Source organism: Thamnophis sirtalis, unplaced genomic scaffold, assembly GCF_051295495.1.
Source record: "Thamnophis sirtalis isolate CommonGarterSnake01/CBP01778 unplaced genomic scaffold, rThaSir2_p1.2 scaffold_5, whole genome shotgun sequence".
Classification (NCBI taxonomy): Eukaryota; Metazoa; Chordata; class Lepidosauria; order Squamata; family Natricidae; genus Thamnophis; species Thamnophis sirtalis.
In genome coordinates this window covers 95,854,949-95,878,263 of record NW_028261385.1, presented here as the reverse complement: position 1 = coordinate 95,878,263, position 23,315 = coordinate 95,854,949, and the positions used below count along the sequence as shown (strand labels likewise).

The window sequence follows — 23,315 nt, the reverse complement described above, 5'->3', positions numbered from 1 at the left end:
GATATATTATATTGTAAGCAGAGTTGTAGCTAGACAGGTTTGCTAAGGAGAGATTTTTATACATTATTATCAAAGGAATCTATAGTTAACTAAGCTTATGTTACTGGGGGGAGAAACATAATGGCATATTCTACCATTCTCTATATTGTCTGAAACAGGAAGCAGAAGTCAAATAACAATGACAAAAATCCTGCACATTTTAAAATTCTAGGCGATTATTTTTTCAAAGTTTTACAAGTCCTTAAAGAGTTCTGTTAAAAATAAATCAAGTTTACTAGCAAAAAAAACTGTGGGTTTTTTTAAAAAAAACCCTGCAGTATTTTAAAAACAGCTTTTGCAATGTTTGACTTTGGAATTAGCTAAGACATAATATCAGCAACATAACTCATAGCCCACACTCCCTGTCTCTTAAAAGAAGGATGTCATTTCTGTGAAAACTGGAATAAAAAAGTGAAGGGAATTCACTGGTCATTTTTAATTATAAGCACAAGTAGAGATTATCTTCTAAAGTGAAAAGATATTTTCCACCATGTTTTCCCAAAAATAAGACAAGGTCTTATTTTCTTTTGATCCCTGAAATAAGTGCCTGGCCTTAGTTTCGTGGATGTCTTATTATTTTTGAGGTGCAGCAGGCGGTGAGAGTAGTCACCTCATGGCTGCTGCTGAGAGCTTATTTTAGCGCATGCGCACAACAGCCCAATTGGGCTTATTATCCAGGGAAGTCTTATTTTCAGGGAAACAGGGTATACAATCTCTATATTAATCTTTATACATTTTCTTCAGAACAGAAATATTTGGCATTTGTTCATAAAACTATTTTTTATTTTCAACCACCAATCTTTGCATATGCACATACATACAAACAGAATCTTTTCTCAGATTAATTCCAGTTTAACTGTTGTAATTTTAGAGAATCCTGGAATTATAATTGAATGAGATATTATAAAGAGAGAAATCCAGGACCTTTCACAGGTGTATAATTCTAAAATTCCCATGAAAAGAATACTTTTCTTAACAAAACAAAGTCTGACAGTTTTTATAATAGTCATGTTTGGGTTTTTGTTTTTGAAAACACAGCAAAAAACAATTTTAATATAAATATTGACAATCAAATATCTTTATTCAACCAATTATTAGAGAAAGAACATTTTGAAGATGATCAAGAAGGCTATGTCATCCTTATAAGGCTGATTTCCATGGAAATATGTAAAGAAGTCATTCTTCTGACAATTTAGACCAATTCTAATATCAGCAGCTAAGACACTGAGCTTGTCGATCAGAAAAGTTGGAAGTTCGGTGGTGCATGTAAAGTATGTAAGCATGTAAAAATGCAAGTAGAAAAAATAGGGACCATCTTTGGTGGGACGGTAACAGCGTTCCGTGTGCCTTTGGCGTTTAGTCATGCCGGCCACATGATCACAGAGACGTCTTTGGAGACTTTTCAGCTTTGAAATGGAGATGAGTACCACCCCCTAGAGTCGGGAACGACTAGTACATATGTGTGAGGAGAACCTTTACTTTTTAATCATTTCTAGCCAGTATTGCTAATGGAAACCCAAAATATCTGAAGGACATCAAACTATCCATGCAATTGTTTCCAGTTGCTGCCTTAATAAATAACATAGAAGGATAAAGCTTGGAAAAGTCTATTTGGTGATTATTCCTGTAGCGATCTTAAGGCACACAAGATGCAGAACACATACAATCAATGTAACCTTATTAAGATCAACCAATCCACAAGTAGATAAGTGATAGATCACTACACAACATCACCTCAGTAGAGAAATATATAGTATATTTAAGTGTTTCAAGGAAGCAATGAATTATTCAGATTGTGACTTCCACTAACTCTGTTTTTGTAAGATTTTGGACTGCCTATGAAAAAAACTGCACATTTCTCCAGCATGATGATAGAATATATACTGCAACTACTAAGTTTGGAAGAAGAAATGTATTCTGCTTCGGGCTGTACGAAGGAGAAAAATCCAAATTATACATGCCTTTGAAACAGTTAGTTAGTTAGTTAGTTAGTTTATTAGACTTGTATGCCGCCCTATTCCCAAGGGGACTCAACCCAAAGCAATTCAGTAAGCATCCAAAGTTTATTTATTTTTTTATCAAATTTCTATTCTGCCCATCTCACTGATACAGCAACTCTGGGAGGTTTGCAATATGATAAAAAAATAAAAAGATATTATAAATAAAATTAGAAAATTAAACAGCAAAGCTAAAATCCAAGATGATGGATGGCCTGGAGGTGAGATCTTCTCTCTACCCCATCAGCCATCCCCAATATAGCACACCCTGACTGTGGCTCCAGGCCAGTTGGAAGGGTAAAGTTTTTCAGAAGGTCAGTAGTATGGGGGCAGACCTTATCTTTAGTGGGAGAATATTCCAGAAAGCAGGGGGCACAGCAGGCTTTTCCCCTGAACCTCACCAGCCAAAATTATTTGACAGATGGGATCCAAAGTAGGTCGCTTCTGCTTGAACAAATGTAGTAAGCTAGTTCCATCAGGTGAGACAGTTTCTGTTGTGACCTAGGCTTCCTTAAAAAGCATGAAGCAAAGTCTTGGTCCCGGCAAAACCTCTTTTATTTACATGACTGTGAATTCCTTTCATCCACAGTCAGCAAGGCTTGGCAAATAGTCTTATAGAGGAATATTTATCAACACGAACTTTATCTCACTTGGAGAGCTGCCAGATAATTAGTTTCCAAATGCAGGGCAAGGCAACACTTGGCACAGAATTTCTTATAGTCACAAACAGAACTTTCCACTTTCGAAACGACTGGAGGAACGAACTGTTTCCTGCAAAAGCCTCCTCCTGTTCGCTCCTCTTTTGTTTCCTATGGGAAGGGCCAATTACCTCCAAGGTGTGGCTTTACTCCCAAGTCGACCCTGCTCTCTTAGTTGTTCTCATCTTCTGGCAGCTCTGCACATGTATACACTGGGAACAGACTCCAGCTGTTCCTCTGCCTCACTGCTATCTAGCTCCCTCTCTGCCTCCGATGCAGAGCCCTCATCTGAGCTTCCCTCATCCCCTAGGATTGGCCCATGTTCCTCCCCAACCTCCTCACTGTCCAACTATGCCACCAGCTCCGCTGGTTGCTGGCAGACCACAACAATTCCTCAGACAGACTATATCGTCCTAAGTTATATTGTAGGCATGGTGCGTTCACTACTCAACAAAGCAATCCTAAGAAGGACAAACAACAAGGCTTCTGCTTTTTAACCAAGAAGAGTTAAAAGAAACAAAAGTTTACCTTCTGCAAATAAAGCACAGTTCCTTTAAGGACAGCATAAAATGTTTTCCATCCTCTTTTTCCTCGTGGAGCTAGGAAAGCAACACAAACACACAGACAAAAAACACAAATTCTGTATAAAATATAGTATCTCTTACATAAATAATATGCTCTTTTGGTTGTAAAGCCTTTCTGCCCCCCCCCACCTTTCCTTCTAAAAACTAGTTTTGATAATTAAAAAAACTAATAGAAATTAATATTTAGGGGAAAAAGAGGAAGCCAAAAGTATAGAAAAAAGCAAGAAAATATTATTTAAAAATCATAATAAAGTATTTTTTTTAAAAAAGTATTGCAGGAGAAGGGTAGTCCAAAGAAGCATCAGTGCATAATAGGAACTCTATATCTGTCCCTTCCAAAAAGAAAAAAAAAACTAATATTCTTCCCCCCCCCCCTTTTTTCCCTCCGTCCTATATTTACCAGCCCTGTATTCATTGGAGCTACCTGCTACGAAAGTGGTTGTAGTGAACAGAAACATGTATAAAATAAAGCAATGGGAAAGCTTTTCAGCCTATTTCAGGACTTTGGGGGTTTTTTTTTGGGGGGGGGGGGAGAGAATTGTGTCCTGGTCTAGTCCCAGTTTTCTCAGCAAGATTTCAGAAGTGGTTTGCCATTGCCTCCTTCCTAAGGCTGAGAGGGAAGGATGGCCACAGGAACTAGAAGCCCCCCCTCCCCCCCCTGCTCCAGCAAGCCAGAGAGGTTGGGGACAGCTGCCTTAATCACTACACCAATCTGGCTCTCCTGGGGTGGAACTATGAAGAGGCTAAACAGGAGAGCAATCTCATCCTTTGAGTTCTGTCACAGAGGAGTCTCCCCGTATATCTGTGGCAAGTGAAATGACTGGAAGGGAACAATAGCAAAGCCTAGCAAAAGAGAAAAAACTATTGCAGCTGTGTGTTGATTGGGGAGGTTGGGGAGGAACATGGGCCAGTCCTGGAGGATGAGGGAAGCTCAGATGAGGGCTCTGCATCGGAGGCAGAGAGGGAGCTAGATAGTGAGGCAGAGGAACAACCTCCACCTCCCGGATCAATTCTCAGATGGGTTGCTGGAGCTTTTTCTCTCCTTAACCTTCCTAGATATTTGCACAAGGCATTTTCTCAGCTTTTCCTTCAGGGCCGCCAGATTCCCAGTTACTCTTCTAGTAGCACCTTTTAGCAATTTCCAGTAGCAAGCAAACAGGCACACACAATTGTGCATATTCAAGTTTCTGCATTTACCACTTCTCTCTCTCCCTCCCCCCCGCCCCCCCCCCCCCCCCCGGTTATCTCTTTTCCTTGAAAGTGCAGCTCCCCCTGAAGGACACTCACTCTTCTTTCCATCCATATCAGCATGGATTTTCCGTGCCAGGAATCCAGTTTTGTACACGGCAGCATTGGGATCATGAGGAATATCCAGGAAGGGGTTATTGGAGTTGCCGATGCGACTGACAGACCTGGACTGGTTTCCATTATCCTTCTCATCAGTGCCATCTGAAGGGGATTTTTTCTTCTCTTCGTCATCCCTAAAGCAAATGCAAACACAAAACTTCACATTCACTGATGCACATTTTATTTTACTAATCAGATCAAGCAAAGGTGCCTATTTTGTTATGATTGCCTTTATTTACTGAGTAGCTGGAAAGCTTGATTTCACGCTAAGACCTATGGTTCTAAAATAAGCAGAGACATTTTGTGTACATCTTATATTAAACTGCAAGGAAACTCATTTGTTTCAGTGGGATGGCTTAGATTTATCTTTGGGGATAGGAATTGGGATGGAAACGTTAGTATATACTATTCTCATTTCGAGACTTGGTGGAATTACATTCAGCAACAAGGTGGTTCGTGTTGAGGCTTTGTGCATTTTAATGTGCTATTTCAAGAGTTTTATATTTTAAATTACAGGGGGTGGGGTAAAGACCTTGCAGTTCCTGGTTTTCTGGCAAGAGCAGCTTGCAACAGCTGGACATTGTTGATCAAAGTTCAAAAAGACTTGGCAAAGACTTTTGTAATTGAGCCCCGGAGCTTCAATATATGGAAAATTGCCATCCTGCCCAGTGGATAAACTGTTCTGACCTACTGTCCCTATTGTACCCAAGAGTCCTTCAGCCTTTCCTATTGTCCTTTTGCTCTTATAGTTAGTAACAAAGAAATTGTCAGCCCTTCAACCTAGAGCAATCAGAAAACAGACTCCACAGGACTTTAACTATATTTTATTGAGAGAAGCCTTAGTAGCAGAACCTTGCAAGGCTCTCCATCTCTCCCCCCTCCTTCCTCCTTGTACTCCAGGGGCTTTCGTGTCTGGGATTTTATAATTCTCTTCTGTCTCTCTAAATATAAGATATTCCTTCTGCACCTGAAAGCTTTTGTATCCCTTCTCCAAGGTCATCTCCCTGGCTTCCTACACAAATTAGTTCAGTGATTCTCAAAAAAAAAATTCTTCACCAAGGACCCCTTTAAATACCTTTTGTGGCCATGGATCATAGCCGCAGACCCCCAAAACTTAAGATTTAAATTTCTTCAAGCTTTCATGGACCCCCTGTCCACAGACCACAGGTTGAGAACCACTGACTTAGTTCATATTTATTATTATTCACTATTTCTTGGAAGGCAACTTCCTCTGATTCAAAGTTTGACTATTGCTCCATTTTGTCCCTTTTGGTACTGTCCATGGGGTTTTCATGGCAAAGATACTGGGGTGAGTTGCCATTTCCTTCTCCAGGGGATCACGTTTTGTCAGAGCTCTCTGCTATGACCTGTCCATCTTGGGTGGCCGTAGCTCATAGCTTCATTGAGCTATGCCAATTTGCCACGACAAGAGCTATGCCCTTTGCCACAACAAGGCAGTAATCCATGAAGGGCTTGTGTACACACGCCTCTTCACCATGACAAGGCAGTAATCCAGATCCTAAAGATAAAACTCAAATACTTTGGCCACCTAATAAGAAGGAAGGACTCACTGTAGAAGAGCCTAATGCTGGGAATAATTGAGGGCAAAAGAAGGGGACAATAGAGAATGAGGTGGCTGGATGGAGTCACCGAAGCAGTCAGCATGAGCGTAAAGGGACTCCGGGGGATGGTAGAGGACAGGAAGGCCTGTAGGGTCGTTCTCCATGAGCTTGCGATGGGTCGGACACGACTTCGCAACTAACAACAACCAGTTTGCCCCATATATCCTGCATATACTAGAATCTATTAAGCCCATACTGCTTAATTCAATGAAAAAAAACAACCAGATATTTCCTCAGCTCTTATACTCATGAACCTGTAATCAGCCCATGATGGAGTAAGCCTCTCCAACCTAATACCCTCCATATTTACTGAGACTACAATCCAAGTATTTATCATACTAGATCCCGGAATCTAACATCCAGCTAAATCCCACAATCTAGCATGCTGCAATCCCTACACAACCAGTGGCACCGAGATGAAAGAATGTGCTACAGATTGAAATGGGGAGATTGTATATTTGTTTTGCCTCTGAACTATGACTCCCTCTGCGCACCCTATCCCAATGTTGCATGCACACTGCTACCACTGCATGCAGCTTTGACACAGCTGCAGAAAGCAAGATGGGCATTTTCTCCTTTCCTCCCTGCTGAAACCTGTCACAGTCCAGGCATGAAATAATGGAACTGGTCTCTGCTTTATTTTTGGATCGTACCCTCAGATACAGATTATCTGTCAGTATCCTCAGATGGAAGCGTTCTAAATCAATGCTCTACCGTGCAATAATTCCTCCGCAGCTTAACTTTTCTTTCAAAACTAAAACCAAGGAGCAGCTACTTACACTTATTCCCCCCCCCAAACCACTTGCCCTCAATCAAGAAAGGCGGTTTTGTTCTTTAAATGTGAAGATGTCCATAAATTATGAAGAACAGAAGGCAACTGGACTTTGTTTTTCCTTGAAGACATTTCGCTTCTCATCTGAGAAGCGTCTTCAGTTTTGACTAAAGCTTCTTGGATAAGAAATGAAGTGCCTTCAATGAAAAACAAGGAAGTCTAGTTGTCTTTTGAAAAAGCACCTTTGGGACAACCATGACCCGGATGACTCAGAATCTCCATAGACATGCAGAAGAAAACAAAGTAATTTTATGAGTGTCATATAGTGTACCTATACCAGTGATGGCTAACCTTTTCTGGACCGAGTGCCCAAAGCGTGTGCACTCAATCCACAAAATGCAATGCACACAGAACCCCCACACTGTGCCCCGCCCCATGCATGCATGTGCCCCCACACGCCCCCACTACCTGTGCATGCACACACAGCCTCCTGTATGTACCGCAACCCCTGCACATGCGCACACAGCTCCCATATGCACTCAGCTCCCCGCACATGTGTGCACAGCCCCTGCACATGCCCCACCCCTGCGCATACGCCCCCCCACATGCGCCACACCCCCTGCTCATGCATGCAGAGACCTAAAGACCAACTGGCCAGCAGGAGGCACACAGTATATGCAGCACAGCTGAACTGGGACGATGGCTCATGTGCCCACAGAGAGGGCGCTCTGCGCCACTTCTGGCACGCATGCCATAGATTCACCATCACAGACCTATACAATCTCAGGCTCCTCCACGGCTTTCCATGAAAATCTTCATATATTGCTTACATGTAAGTTGCCCTAAAGGCACCTACAAGTTTCGTTGACAGGCCAACTACAGTAATACTGAACTAGCAGGATAATGGCTCTTTCCATTATTCACTACTGCTGTTCTACAAAGGAGAACCACAAAAAAAGCTATGCAGCTGTGTAGAACAGCAATAGTGAATCATGGAAGGAGCCACTTTCCTGCTAGTTTGTTACTAAGATGCATTTAGGTGATCACCAAATTTTATCCATCCTTTGTCATCTTCTACTAGCTATCCAGCATAATATGCTGTTTTCTGTCCCACCATAGGATATTCTATAATAGTTTCCTGATTTCTTTCTTTTTTATGATAATTCACGTATTTCTAACACACTACCAGTTTTCTTCTTAATGCTTTTCTGTTTTTTGAATATCAGCTGCGAGTTGATTTATTGGTTGTATCCAGAAATGATCAACTGACTTGTCTGAACCTGACACTGTGGGCCAAGAAAGAATGACTGACTCAAATCACCTTGCTTTCATGCCTAAAATGGGACTAGATTTCACAGTCATCTGGTTTCTAGCCTGGAGCCTTAAAAACTAACCAAAGGGTGTCAAACTCAATTTCATTGAGGGACGCATCAGGGTTGTGTTTGACCTTGGGGGGCTGCGGGAGGGGTGATAGCAATAGCAATAGCAGTTAGACTTATATACCGCTTCATAGGGCTTTCAGCCCGCTCTAAGCGGTTTACAGAGTCAGCATATTGCCCCCAACAACAATCCGGGTCCTCATTTTACCCACCTCGGAAGGATGGAAGGCTGAGTCAACCCTGAGCCGGTGAGATTTGAACAGCCGAACTGCAGAACTGCAGTCAGCTGAAGTAGCCTGCAGTGCTGCATTTAACCACTGCGCCACCTCGGCATGGGCATGGCTAGCTCAACATCACTTGTGTAGGGAGAACCTGTGGTGGCGCAAGTGTTTCGCCAGCGAAAACAAGCTCCTGAGCTCCGTTTTCAGCTGCAATGGTCTCCTGCAACCCTCTGCTGCCCAGAACAGAGCTTGGGAGGGCCACATACAGAGGCACCATGGGCCGGTCCTTCACTGTTTCTAAGGGAACTCCAGATCTAAGCATTCCGGGCCTTGAGTTTGACACACCTGCACTAGAACAAACTAGTTCACTTTATAATATCACCAATGTCTAAAAATAGCAGAGGCTTCAGATGGTGTTATGATGAAGTAAAGAATGCTTCTCCTTAATAAACTAATAAACATCTTGGAAGTGTCACTCAGCTTTATCAGCCAATCGAGAGAAAGACAGTGAAACAAAAAGTGACTTTAGATACCAAGATTAATCATAGTGTAGGGGCAGGGCTCAATCTTCAAAGTATGTCAGCTAATTTTAATAGCAGAGAAATGCTATATCGACCATGGTATCCTTCTGCGACGGTTGTGGGAGGTGGGAGTGGGAGGCACCGTTTTCGGTGATTCTCCTCCTACCTCTCCGACAGGTTGTAGTTGGTGTTGGTTGGAGGGCAGAGGTTGACCTCTAGGCCCCTTAAGTATGGGGTGCCACAGGGTTCGATCCTGTCCCTCCTCCTGTTTAACATCTACATGAAGCCACTGGGCGAGATCATTCGGCGGCACGGGATAAAATACCATCAATACGCGGACAATACACAGTTGTATCTGTCCGCCCCGTGCCAACTCAGTGAAGCGGTTGACGTGATGTGTCAGTGCCTGGAGGCTGTTAGGGTCTGGATGGGTGTGAACAAGCTTGCACTCAATCCTGACAAGACCGAGTGGCTTGTGTTTTTCCCTCCCAAAGATTGGCCTTGTTTTCCATCTCTCAGGCTGGGGGGTGAAATTATATGCCCCTCAGACAGGGTTCACAATTTGGGAGTCCTCCTGGACCCACAGCTGACTCTAGAACATCATTTGTCGGCTGTGACCACGGGGACATTTGCCCAGGTTCGCCTGGTGCACCAATTGCGTCCCTACCTGAACCGGGAGGCTCTCAGGACAGTCACTCACACCCTTGTGACCTCAAGACTGGACTACTGTAATGCGCTCTACATGGGGCAGCCCTTGAAGAGCATTCGGAGACTGCAGCTTGTCCAGAATGCAGCCGCGCGAGCGATTGTGGGTGCACCTCGGTACACCCACGTTACACCTATCCTCTGTGAGCTGCACTGGCTGCCTATTGGACTCCGGACGCGTTTCAAGGTGCTAGTCGTTACTTTTAAAGCTCTACATGGTATCGGACCTGGGTACTTGAGAGACCACCTCCTGCCAATTACCTCCCTACGACCAATTAGATCCCACAGATTAGGCCTCCTCCGGATACCATCAGCTAGCCAGTGTTGACTGGCGACCCCACGCGGGAGGGCCTTTTCTGTGGTTGCTCTGGCCCTCTGGAACGATCTCCCCATGGAGATTCAGACCCTCACCACTCTTCAGGCTTTCCGCAAAGCCGCCAAGACCTGGCTGTTCCCGCAGGCCTGGGGCTGATGAGTTCCCGGCCCCACTTGAATTGCTGCATCTGTTGAGTAGTTTTAAATTGTCTCTGTTTTCTGTTTTTGTCTTGTGTGTTTTGTATGGCCCCTCCCCCATGTGTTTGTTCGCCGCCCTGAGTCCCTCCGGGAATAGGGCAGCATACAAGTTCAATAAATTGAATTGAATTGAATTGAATTGAACCTTTACTTATTGGCAATACCAACTGAAACCATCAGGAGAAGGAGAAGTAGAAAGGAGGAAGAGGAGGAGGAGGAGGAGGAGAACAAGAAGAAGAAGAAGAAGAAGAAGAAGAAGAAGAAGAAGAAGAAGAAGAAGAAGAAGAAGAAGAAGAAGAACAAGAACAAGAACAAGAACAAGAACTACACACTGTCTCTCACTCCCCAATTCTATCAGTCAAGAAGGATACCATGATCAATGATACTATCTCAAAGCTGCTGGAGATCAAGGAAAACCAGAACAGATACATCACGATGATATAAATACTACCCCCAGTTATCAGCAACTAGGATCAACACTGGTCCCATAGTAAGTCCCATTCTGAAACTCAACTGAAGGAAGTTCAGATAATCCACTTCATCTCTGCTCCTCTGAAGTTGCAACCTGAACACCTTCTCAAAAATCTTCCCTAAAATGGGAGGGTTAAAGACTGCATGAAAATTGTCTAGGACTGTTGATCTGGTGATATATTCACCCAAGGATGTATTCACCACCACATGAACTCAGTCACTTGTCCCTTTCAGACAACCTTAACTAAGCAGGAAAAAAATGAATTTAAGGACAGATGTCAGGGTTAACAATCATGAGGATTCTGTCCATTTCCTCGGGAACCAGAAAACTAAATGATTCCTAGGTAACAAAACAAGTTAATGTCTTACTCAACTCATATGGACTAACTCATCCAGAATTGTACTCTGAATAAATCCAAGTGACTTTTTATGACAGGAGCCTAGAATATTCATATAGTGGCCTTGAAGATATTTCTGTGACTCCTCCCTCCTGAGTAAATTACCTTAAATCAGGCTATTGTTTATTGTGACAATGTCATACTTCATATGGATTCTTACAAAGATGAGATAATTCACTCTTCATTGTTCTCTGATGGCACTCTACATGTTTCTGCTGTTGTTTCATCTTTCAGAGCTCCTTGGAAAACCAAAAGTGTCCATTGACAAATGGAGAGAAGGCATATAGGAAGAATCCAAACCAAAGTACCTTCTACCCATCTCTTCCAGATGGCAACTAAGACCCTTAAATTCCCTGTAGAATACATCTGGGCCCATTATATAAGTCAATATAATTAACTTATCAGTCAGTTGAAAAGCAATCATATTTTTCATGATAGGGTCTTACAATGGTGGCTACAAACCTCTGAACTTAATGCTACATTAGGATAGATTAAAATTGCTAGGAACTAATAGCCTCCCTATCTTCATTGCCAATCCAGCGATGGAAATTGAACAACTCAGGCAAAGTTATCACTGAGCAGCAAGAAGGCCAGTGCACCAGCAATAAATCCAACTGTTCCTCAAGCCCAATTTCAACCAGAGTATCACATTCAATTATCTATGATGCAATACCTCAGAGAGTTGTTAAGTCTCCTTGGATGACAACCATAGAGAGTGACTAGGATGACCTTGATCTGCAAGCTACGTTACCAAAGCAACAAGGGATGAAGCATATGTTAAGTCTACAACAGTCAGGACAATATTTAGAAAAAGCTTGGACACACACCTCCTTAAGTCACTGAACTATGAGAAGGAAGAGACTCAACACAAACTGACTTTTAACATTCTACTAGCCATTCTCAATAAACATAGTTTTAGCATTTAGGATTTCCTAGCCTGATCTATCTAGCAGGGCTGACATTAACAGATACTCCGAGCCCCATAGCCTGGCTTCATGGACTCATTTCTAAGAATGGAACATCCCAATCTAGGCCCAGACAGGCTTCTCGGTGGAGGACATCCTTACTCCTGACTCATACATGCCTTGTTGGCTGCCTCATCCAGATCATAGATGAGACAGCTTTATTACAAATTCACCTAGCATTTAGAAGCAGCTGGTGGACAGTGACACTGAGCATCTGCAGGCAAGACCATTAGGGCTAAGCATTGTGGGTTGAAAATTTCAAATCTGCCTTCCCTGAGGGAGGTCCACTTCTAGATGCCCTCCATGTGCCTTTCACAATTGAGACATTACTTGCCTGCTCTCTCACTGCCACTAGTCCCCATTACTTCCTTGATTCATCATCTGATAGCTAATAAGATTAATTCAAACTCTTTGAAGGCTAGGATCCTAATAAGAAACTTCTTTAAAAGTAATAACGTTTTTAAAAAAATCTCTTATCATCAGGAGCAATTTGCTATTGACTAGAAGTATCTTGGAAAGAGACAAGAAATAATTGTGGTATCCTTTATTCAACCAGCTTCCAGCAGTTCAAGAAAATACATGGCAGTAATACTTCTAAATATTTTCTTGGTGTAGGATGAGAACTTGCATACATTGCTACAGCATAAAAGCAGATTTATCAATATTAATATAGGGATATTTTGGTTTCTTTTCTGTTCAAAAAAGATTTCTACCCAGCAGCCATGATTTCCTTCAGCACGAAAAGGAAATCAAGTAACAAGGTTGAACAGAGAAAGGACAATGAGTGTTTAAAATGTGCTGGCAAACTCTCATCTCCTCCTATTTAGCTTTGAATATCAATAGGGGACGCCATGATGAGACTGCAAAGTGATTAAATGATCAAGCTCACCCACATCCTTGGGTTTTTATCTTTTATTTAGGTTGTTCATTTTATGGTTTTAATTGTGAATTTATTGTATGCTGCCCAGAGTCTCGTTTCATGACAAGGGAGTCTATATAAATCCATAAAATAAAATGGTGAACTTTGCAAATGCAGCAGAAGTAGCGCCCACAAGGCCTTCTGCAATGAATTATCTTTAATATTGGTTTGTTGTCAAGCTATCCACCGTTAATCATGAGACAAACCTCAGACACCAAGCCAACAGGAAGAAACTTGACCTGAGCTGTGTTTCTTCTACCAGCAGCTCTGACACAATGCTTCGAAAGATAAAAGGGAGAAAGCTAAGCGTGGGTTTATTCATGCTGCCACAGATTAACTGAGGATTCGATTTCTATCTTTAAGATAATGTTTCCAACCCAACTAAAAAAGTCTTCCAACCTTACAAGCAGCCTTTCATCATTAACAACTCATTTTGCTTACTAGAATAACAAGCAGGCACCTGGCTTGCAAGAGATAATTTGGTTTGACAACCTATCCTTCTGTTATACATTCAGGAAATTCTGTCCCCCACTGCATGGACTGAGCCTGATGACCAAATGGGCACATCACCAAATTATCCGACTTATCAAACATCTTGCATTGTATGAAACTGTATTTCAATAAAGTTAAAACAACAACAACAATAAGGGAACTGCCAAAACAAAAGACAAACAAAAGATCAGTTTCTAATTGACAAGTTGGTTTTGGAAAACTGCAACAGAAGGGAGACCAACTTGAACGTGGCATGGATTACAAGAAGGCATTCAATTCCCTGCCAGATGATTGGATAATCAAGTGCCTAGAAATAATAGGAGTCAGTAGAAACATCGGCTTTGTGCAAAGATGAATGACACAACAGAAGACACAGTTGTTCGTCAAGGGTGATAGAGTGAAATAGGTTAATATCAAGAGAGGAATCTTGCATGGAGACTCAGTATCACCATTGCTGTTTGTCACTGGATTGATTCTTCAGTAGATAATATGGAATATATTCAGGCCATAGCTATATCAAACATCAAAAAACATCTGCCAGGCTGTCAAACCTCTTTTACATCGATGATCTGATGCTGTATGAAAATACAACATTTGAAATAGAATCACTGCTCAACACTGTATTTATAGCCTAAGCTATTGCAGTGAAGTTTGGACAGTACAAATATGCCACACTCACCATCAAATGGGGAAAAAATAATGAAACCTGAAGATGCCCTAGAGAAACAATATCAAGAGCCTGGGCAACGACGATCACTATAAATACCTTAAGCATCCTTTAAACTGACAACGTCAAGCACACCGAAGTCAGAAAGGGTTAGAAGAGAATTCATCTTGAGAGTGGAGAAGATTTTAAAGTCCACATTGAGTGCAGGAAATAGCATCAAGCCAATTAACACCTGGGTGATCCCTGTCATTAGATACGCAGTTGGAATAGTAGACTGGACTCAAGCAGAACTGAGTAAAAGACTGAGTAAAGACCAGTAAAATAATAACAATGAATAACCTTGCTCAACACAGCGATGCTGACAGGCACTTCTTACCAAGAAAAACAGGTGAGGGTACAACAAACAGTTGAAGAAATAAAAAGGACATTGAAATAATATATGAATAAGACACACCGAAGCTAGAATGCCATGAAGGCTTACTGGCGAGTACTGGAGGGACCAAACTGGCCTATACGACCAAATGAAGAATAGAAAGGAGACATAGCAAGCAAAGTATTACGTGGCCAGGACATTAAAAAAAAAAAAAAAAGCACTTAACACCAGCCATGGCAATGGCCAACAGCAGGAATATTGAAGAAAGAGGCAGAGGGGCTAATTTTCACTTTACAAGATCATGCTTTAAGAACAAATGCATAGAAAGCCAGAATTGAGAAGACGATGGCAGACAGCAAATGCTGCCTCCGCAAAGAAGCAAAAGAAGACCATCTCCTTTTTGCTACTGCAAGAAGATTGCCAGGACTGATTACAAACAATGGCATCACAAAGTAGCAACAATGGTGCAATGAAATATCTGCAAGAAGTACCAATTGCCTGCAAGCAAAAACTGGCCCACAAAATAGACAATGTAACAGAAAATAAGGAAGCTAAAGTGCTCTGGGATTTTAGAATTCAAGCAGAGAAGCGTCTGCGACACAGCATCCCAGTCTTAATTGTTGATAAGAAACACAGAGTCTGGGTAGTGGATATGGTAGTATCTGGAGACAGCAGAAGAGAAGAGAGGTAACTGGAGAAAATCATAAAATACAAAGACCTGCAAATGGTCTAGAGTAGAATGGCTTTGGCAAAAGAAAACAAAGATAATACCAATAGTAATAGTAATCCCAATGGGAAGTGATAGGTGCAATCCTAAAATCTGGAGCACTACTTGAACACATTGGCATGAACAAAATCACCATTACTCAATTGTAAAAGGCAACTTGACCTGGAACAGCTTACATCCTGTAAGGATACATTCAGCACCATCAAACAACATCATTTGCCAATCCCAGATCCTTGGGAAGGACTCAATAGGTCAAGCCTGTCAAACCCCCACGCCCACACTTGGTTTAGTTAAGGGGGGGAAAGTTGTGATAAATCACTTGACAACTCCGTGACGAAACCCTAAGTTTGACATCCCTGCAATAGGTGAATAAAAATCTCAAATCCTGTCTAAACATCTGGCTGATAGTGCAACCAATGATAATTTGTAAAACCTATATGCTACCCAACTCAATGATTTTGGGCATCTCACAACAATCAAAGAAACTGCAGTAAAATCATTGGAATGTAAAAAGATAAAGATAAAAGTTGGCAAGCCGCAAAAAACTAGTCTCACACTCCCTTGCCAAAACACTTCATTATTCTTCTAAACAACAGCAGAGTAGGGGGCCATCCAGATTTTTGGAGAACCTCAAACCAAAAGTCAGATGCTGTAATAGAGAATGTGTGCTGGGTCCTGACAGATGGCAATGTTTAATCAATGTAACTCGGACCATGCTAACTTTGCAGAGTTTAATTAGCTGGGTAGATGTTACGCAAGGAAAGCACCTCTTAAATAATCTGGTTCTACGGAATGCAGGACCTAGATTTATTAAGCATGTACCAGAAATAATGCCATGAGGAAGACTGTTGTAGACTTGAAAAAGCACCACTTTGGATGTTCTAGCACGTTTTGCATTCTGGAACAATAACAGTCTATGTAGTAACGCTATCTCATTCTGTGCCAATCTATGATCAATTATATCCTCTCAAGGAAAGCAAGGAATGTCAAACTTTTTGAATATAACTAACAGGCATCCCCAATTTCTGTTCTCCAAGAAATCACAAGTGGTCATCAACTTAAAATTATTTCAGAATCTAATCACCAGGACCAGAGGTTTACTCTTCCGAGCTTTTGGACTTGTGCTGCAATCCATCCTCAGGCAACTTCACTTTAAAATGCTATATGTGCGTGGATGTACACCATACTAAGAATATGAATCATGATGGGTGGCACAATTTTTAATAAGTAAAAAGATTCAAAAGAAAAACATTCTTGCAGATGTTTTGTTACCCATCACTATTCGGTTATCTTGTACTGCTGTTGGGTAATGAAACATCTATTAGCAGAAAACAAAGCTCAGAAATCTCCATACAAGAAACTTGTAAACTTTATTTTATGGAATCTAACCAGATATACTCTTCAAGTTATTATCCTCACATTGCAAATGGAATTGATCTTAATAAAGAATGACTTGCCTAAAACTATATATTTAACAGGTTAAATCAGCCCTTTTCAGGGGCCATACTAATTTAGTTATTAAGAATGAATTAAGACTGCCTGATGAAAAATGAAAGATGTCTGATATATAAGTACAATGAAATCAGAATAAAAGTAAATACAGATAGTCTTCAACTTACATCCATTTATTTAGTGACTATTCCAAGTTACAACAGCACTGAAAAAAGTGATATATAACCATTTTTCATACTAGTGAGCACTGCAGCATCCTCATAGTCACATGATCAAAATTCAGTCGCTTGGCAACTGACTCATATTTATGATGGTTGAAGTGTCTTGTGATCAGATTCCCTTAACAATTGAGTTTCTAACTTAACAACTGTAGTGATTCCCTTAATAATCAGGGGGAAGAAAAGTCGTAAAATGGGGCAAAACTCACTTAACAACTATCTTGGTTAGCAAGGGAAATCTGGGGATCAATTGTGGTCATAAGTCGAGGAGAAACTATAAATAAATGTAAGAGGTTCCCTCTCCTGATCTCTGCAATTTCTAGAATCTATATCCATATACTGCAGGTACATCAAGTGGAATACCATAAAAGGAATCATTTGAAGCTTATTAGTTCAACATAAGATACTTACACTGCCCACTCAAGCTTTTCATTTTTGATTGAATTGTAAAGAGCCTAGAAAAGGAAAGAAATAAAAAAGTAAGTGGATTTGAATGACCATATATAGAAGATAACTCTAAAAAAAAATCTAAACATCACAAATTACCACATACATGTTGCACTAAGGATTAAAACATTATTCCTTTGCCTGGGGTGCATAAAAGTCTTTGTCATGTTTTAACATTGCTGAACTCATTTTTTCCCCTTTAAGCCTGGAGACGAGGAAAGGCTTTTAACAACCCTTCGCTGACATTGGAGAGATTCCAAAATTAAGAGCTTGTTACACAGAAGTCCTCTTCAAGTTCCTTTGCTCTAGCACAGAGTTGGAGAGGGTGAGTGGGCTTATATTTAGTATTTTATTACAGATAAAACCTACATGGTCCTTTGGGAACAAGCACAGGGCCTGGTTTAGAGAACTCATTTCTCAATGCTGAAGAAGAGGGGAAAAAACATCAACCCACCCATCCACTCACAGGATTAATTTCAAATTAACAGAGACCAAAAACATGTCCTGAACGATGACATTGAGGTAAATTTGGCTCATATATTGTTTTAGAAAAGCTAAGGCAATGATTAACAGAACTCTCCCTTTGAAACCTTATAGAAACTCTTGTTTCATTTTTAATATTATGCCCCTTAAACATTTTTTTTATATTTAACATTTAGAATTATAACTTCTGGTACATCTCTTTAGAACGAGAGGTGAACTGTATAGATCAAGAATGCACAAATAAGGGAGATAAAAGGAAGGGAAGATGCTACATCAATGCCGATATAGTTGTTTTGACAAGTAAGGGATTTAAAGCGCTATGCTTGCATCTTGCCCACCACACTTGATATTTGATATCCTGTAATTAAAGTCTCCAAATAAAATGTCATTAAATTCATATAGCATATTCTGAATTTCTACCCCCCCTACCCCAAATCACATTGATAAGAGCTGTTAAAATGACACATACAGACATATTATCAAAGCCATTTCAACTACCATGTTATCTATTTACTATTAAATATAACATGGTAGAAAGTCCAGACAAGGTGAGAGTAGTATGATTGGTAATATTGCTCAACCATATCATTAAACAGCAGGTCAGGTAGCCTTTAAAAGATTGAGTATTAGTTTGCTTTTCAGTGTAACCTTTATGTATTTTCTGCAATTATTTAAAGTCATTTATGCAGAATCCTTCCTAAAATCAATGCCGAGTCATGTAATCTAGGGAAACTAAAAAACATCTGGTTTCCAAAAAATAACAGTATCTCGTTAGATGAACCTCTCTAGAAAAGGAATTCCATAAACATGACACCAACATCTGTGCTTTGAAATATGAAGCCCATCCAGTTACTTAACAACTGAAATACCTCAATATAGTCCCTAACATGCAGACCAGCTTCCCATCTGGTCCTACCAGCTGTATTCTGAGGTAAGTGTAAATTCATGACAGCCTTCGAAAGGGGTTTGTGTGTGTGTGTGTGTGTGTGTGTGTTTGTGTTTGTGTGTGTGTGATTCAAGTGTCTAACTGTGTGACCGTTTTAAAGCTCCTATAAGTTTTAGAAATACAACAAACAAACAAATAATCAACGATAAACAAATACTTCAAAAGCATCAGTCCGCAGTATCTATACTCCTTGGGGGGGGGGGGGTAGTGTCATCCTTTCACCACATCACTAAAGTCTTCCAAAAGAGCCCAAGATCTCCAGGGGGAAAGTCTGAAGAGAAAATCCTACCTAAACGTTGCTAGAGCATGGATTACTGTCTGAAACAGCAATACATCTGGAGATTACCAGGCTGCAAGCTGCTTAGTTGAGAGTACTGCCTATAGTACAGTAGTATCACGACAGTGGATATATTTCATATATGCAGAACAATGATGAGGTTTGTAACTACAGATCAAATCCTTTATTATGTCACATTCATCCACCAGAAATATCAACTATAAGGAATCAATTTCAAAGGAAGAAAATTGTGTCTAGATTGTTTATGCAGCTGTTTCTCTTTCTAGCACACCAGCTCCAAGAAAGTTTAAATCAATCAATCAATCAATCAATCATTCATTCATTCATTCATTCATTCATTCATTCATTCATTCATTCATTCATTCATTCATTCATTCTATACAGCCATCCATCTCACGTATTTGAGATATCTAGGTAGCTTACAATAAAATGGATAAAATACAAAATGTAAAAAATAAAAGAAATAATAGCCAGGCATCATTCAAACAACTATCAACTTAGCCAGCAGATGGAATCCATTAAATACCTAGAATCCAAAACACGGGTAAAAAAACCCCAAGATTTCAAGTCCTTTGAAAGTTGAGCAGGGAGGGGCCAATCTAATCTAATTATGTTTCTTTTATATGAAATATGATTTCAGTTCCTATTAGAACTGTTTTAGTGCTCCATAGGTAGTCATAGGTGTTTCTTAAAAGCATGGTGTTTTTTTCCCAAAAAATGAGGATTAAATTGAGATTAGAGGGTATATAATCACAATATATGTAGTTTAGATGATTAAAAGATTTTTATATATTATCTTTGTAAAAGTGCCTGGAGATATTATTCCATGCTAAGTATAACTACCATAATTGTAACTTGTTGATTTTGCATACCCATTGTAAATGGCAGCACTTCCAATATATTGAAGAAACAGAATGAATTGATATAAATATTGCTGACTACAAGATCACTCAAGTACATCTCCATGGCCTACATCTATCTCTTGCTGTCCATTGGGAGCAGGTATTCACATAATGCTAAATCACAATGGCTGAGTTTTATAAACCATGCTACACTTAATTTTATGCACAAACAAGGTCATTGTCTTTGTGAAAACATTTCTGCATATAATTTCCTACTATAGAGCTACAGGCTTCTTAAGTGAAACCCGTACAGTTCTTTTAAATCATTATTAGTAAGCCACATTATGTATTCTGTGCACTTCGTTCTAGAATCACTGCACTAAACTATTACGGTAGGTTCTTTTTCTTAAAAAAAAAACCCAAACACATTTCTTAATCATCTTTAAAAGAAAAGAAAGCAAATAAGCAAGCAAGCAAAAGGAGAAAATAATATGTATAAGTGAACAAAAGAATTACCAAGATTGCACAGTTAGTGCTCAGTATATTGCTGATTAGAAATTAACCATAAAACATTAAATTTTATTTAAGTACATTGAATTATTTTCACAATGTAAGAATTTAAATCTTTGACCAAGGTGTTATAATTTTATTATTTGTTGTTTGAACATACAAAGAAAAAACCTACATTATAAATATTACTTTCTAATTTCACCTTTGCCATATTCTGATATATATCATTTACAGAAATTAAAAATGTTTTTGTCTCTGTGAAGTATTTGTCAGCTCTTTTTCTCCTTAAAAACTATACAGTACTCTAGGTATTTATATTTGCCTTATTGTGTAATATATTATATAGTATGTATGGAAGCCATTTGGTTATACATCTGTTGAGAATACATGTTGTTGATTTTACTATTACTACATATTCTCCAAAGTTTAGTTCCCAATCTGACATCATCAGTAATGTATCTCTTTTTCAATATTGTGCTAAGATTGATCCTTATCGCTATAAACATGTATCCTAATCAATTGAGATAGTTCTTGCTGATATGTTTTGAAAATATACCTTGTAAAAAGAACTGTCGATTTTATTTCAAACTGGACTTCCAAAATTCTTTGAGGAATGCTAAATTGTGCTCTGTTTTCCCCATGGATTCTAACTGCATCATTTTGCTCCCTTTTTTAATCAATTATTATTTTGTTCAGTCTGTCTCTTGCTATTATCCGACACATATTTTGATATCCCTTGAGTCTGTTTCTGAAATGAACTGTTTAGATGTTATCACTAATAGGGAGCTTTCATCACACACAAAGATCTCACATTTAAAAATACATGAGGAAGCCTGAAGATCTGCGCTCCCAATTGTGCACAAAAACCAGTCTTCCAAAACTCGGTCTAGGGTTCCCAGCTAGCATGGCTGAAGGACATGTTGCCTGATAATTTGAGGAATTAAAGTCCAGTTACTTTGGGGAACACCTCAGGCCAATATTGTTTTGACATCTGCTCCTCAGATTACAACTTTCCAATATCTAATTCCAGATCCAGCTCACAGCTTCAATTTCTAACAGCTGAACTTTTTGAATGTGGGCTGGAAAACAGATTCTTCTACTTCAGTTTGCGGAGAATTTTGGTCATGTCAGAAATCCTGAGAGGGAGTAAGGTCTCCTTAGAAAAAGCAGCTGCAGCCTTGCAAAAACACTCCTCATTTTCCTCATGCATTCAGACATGCATTCATCTAGTTACTCATAGGTAGCCAAGCTCTGTTGCAGTTGTCTGTGGTAACTGAGCCACACATTGTTGTTTTCAAGGACATATTCTCCTCAAGAGGCAGACTCACCCAAGCCAGTCTATTGAGCTTAGGAAGAGTGGAAAGAGGAGTGTATGTAGTACAGAAGATGAAAACAAATGGCCTACACACAAGGAAACTAAGGCAACGTCTGAAGACTGGCAGCTATTACAAGCAGGCAAGATGATTTTCATCCAACTGCCAGAACCACAAGCTATGATGAGTAGCAAATCTTGGTGAGAGTTCTGGCTGGAGTCTGGAGCTTTGCTGGGAGATCAGTAGCAACTAGATGAGGAACAACCACACACAAACATCACTTCATCCCAACTGGTGCAAGAAACTTTTGGAAAAAGGCAAAGGTTGTATTTCAGGTAGTCCTTGACTTACAACAGTTCATTTAGTGACTATACAAAGTTACAATGTCACTGAAAAAAAGTGACTTATGACAATTTTCCACACATATAACTGTGTAGCATCCCCATGGTCACGTGATTTACATTTGGATGCTTGGTAACTGTCTCACATTTACAAGAGTTGCAGGGTCCCTGCGTCATTTGATCACCTTTTGTGATCTTCTGAGTAGCAAAGTCAATGGGGAAACCAGATTCACTTAACAACCATTTTATTTATTTATCAACTGCAGTGATTCACTTAACAAATGTGGCAAGAAAAGTCATACAACAGAGCAAAACTCACTTAACAAATTTCTCACTTAACAACATAGTTTTGGGCTCAATTGTGGTCGTACGTTGAAGAGTAGCTGTATTTTTAAGGCTTGGGGATTTTTGTTTGAAATAGTAAAACTTATAGTAAAAGAAGTACTAAACATGTATTCATGTGGCAACATCACTTTGCAAAGTCCAAGAAGGGTGGAATTGACCCAGAAAAATAGTCTCTTGTTGGGGAAGTGATAAAGCATGGCATACAATTTTGTCGGGCTGTGTTGTGTCCGGTCCTTGGAGAGGAAAGTACTCTCACAAATCCTCAAAAGTTATTTACTCATAGCACTGGCTGTAGCACTGCTAATAGCACTGCCTCTAAAAACAGCAATACTTTCTCTCTACATCCTTTGTTTACAGCAACAGATAATCATCTAGGCATCTCAACTGGTATCTTTTTCCAACTGATGTCATACGTGCCCTTCAAATTTCTAAGGGTCCAACATATGTTACATTTGCTAAGTACCGCTTCTGTATTTACCTAAAACAAGATTCTAAATATAAGCATAGAATTTTTTTTTAAAAGCAACTACCTGTCTCTATTACTATATATATATATTCATATATATATTCAGCAAAATATAAGACCAGGCTTTCTTTTTAAATATAAATACAATATAATGTAAAAGCAAACAATCTCAAGGCCCTGAAGCTTTTTGTTCTGAATGGTATGCATTTCATGAAATAAAGATTAAAAAGCTGCATTTAACTGA

At 39.8% G+C, this 23,315-nt stretch overlaps 1 protein-coding gene across 4 annotated transcripts in view; it reads right to left on the bottom strand.

The window, feature by feature from the left end:
- PSD3 (pleckstrin and Sec7 domain containing 3) overlaps positions 1 to 23,315 on the bottom strand; it is a 206,040-nt gene that overhangs the window by 26,882 nt on the left and 155,843 nt on the right. For all 4 annotated transcript variants that reach the window (XM_014055021.2, XM_014055022.2, XM_087716231.1 and 1 more), the window contains 3 exons: positions 17,492 to 17,535; positions 4,606 to 4,799; positions 3,263 to 3,333 (listed from right to left, as the gene is read on the bottom strand). In XM_014055021.2, the coding sequence (XP_013910496.2) occupies positions 3,263 to 3,333; positions 4,606 to 4,799; positions 17,492 to 17,535 (309 nt within the window). The remainder of the gene's footprint in view (positions 1 to 3,262; positions 3,334 to 4,605; positions 4,800 to 17,491; positions 17,536 to 23,315) is intronic.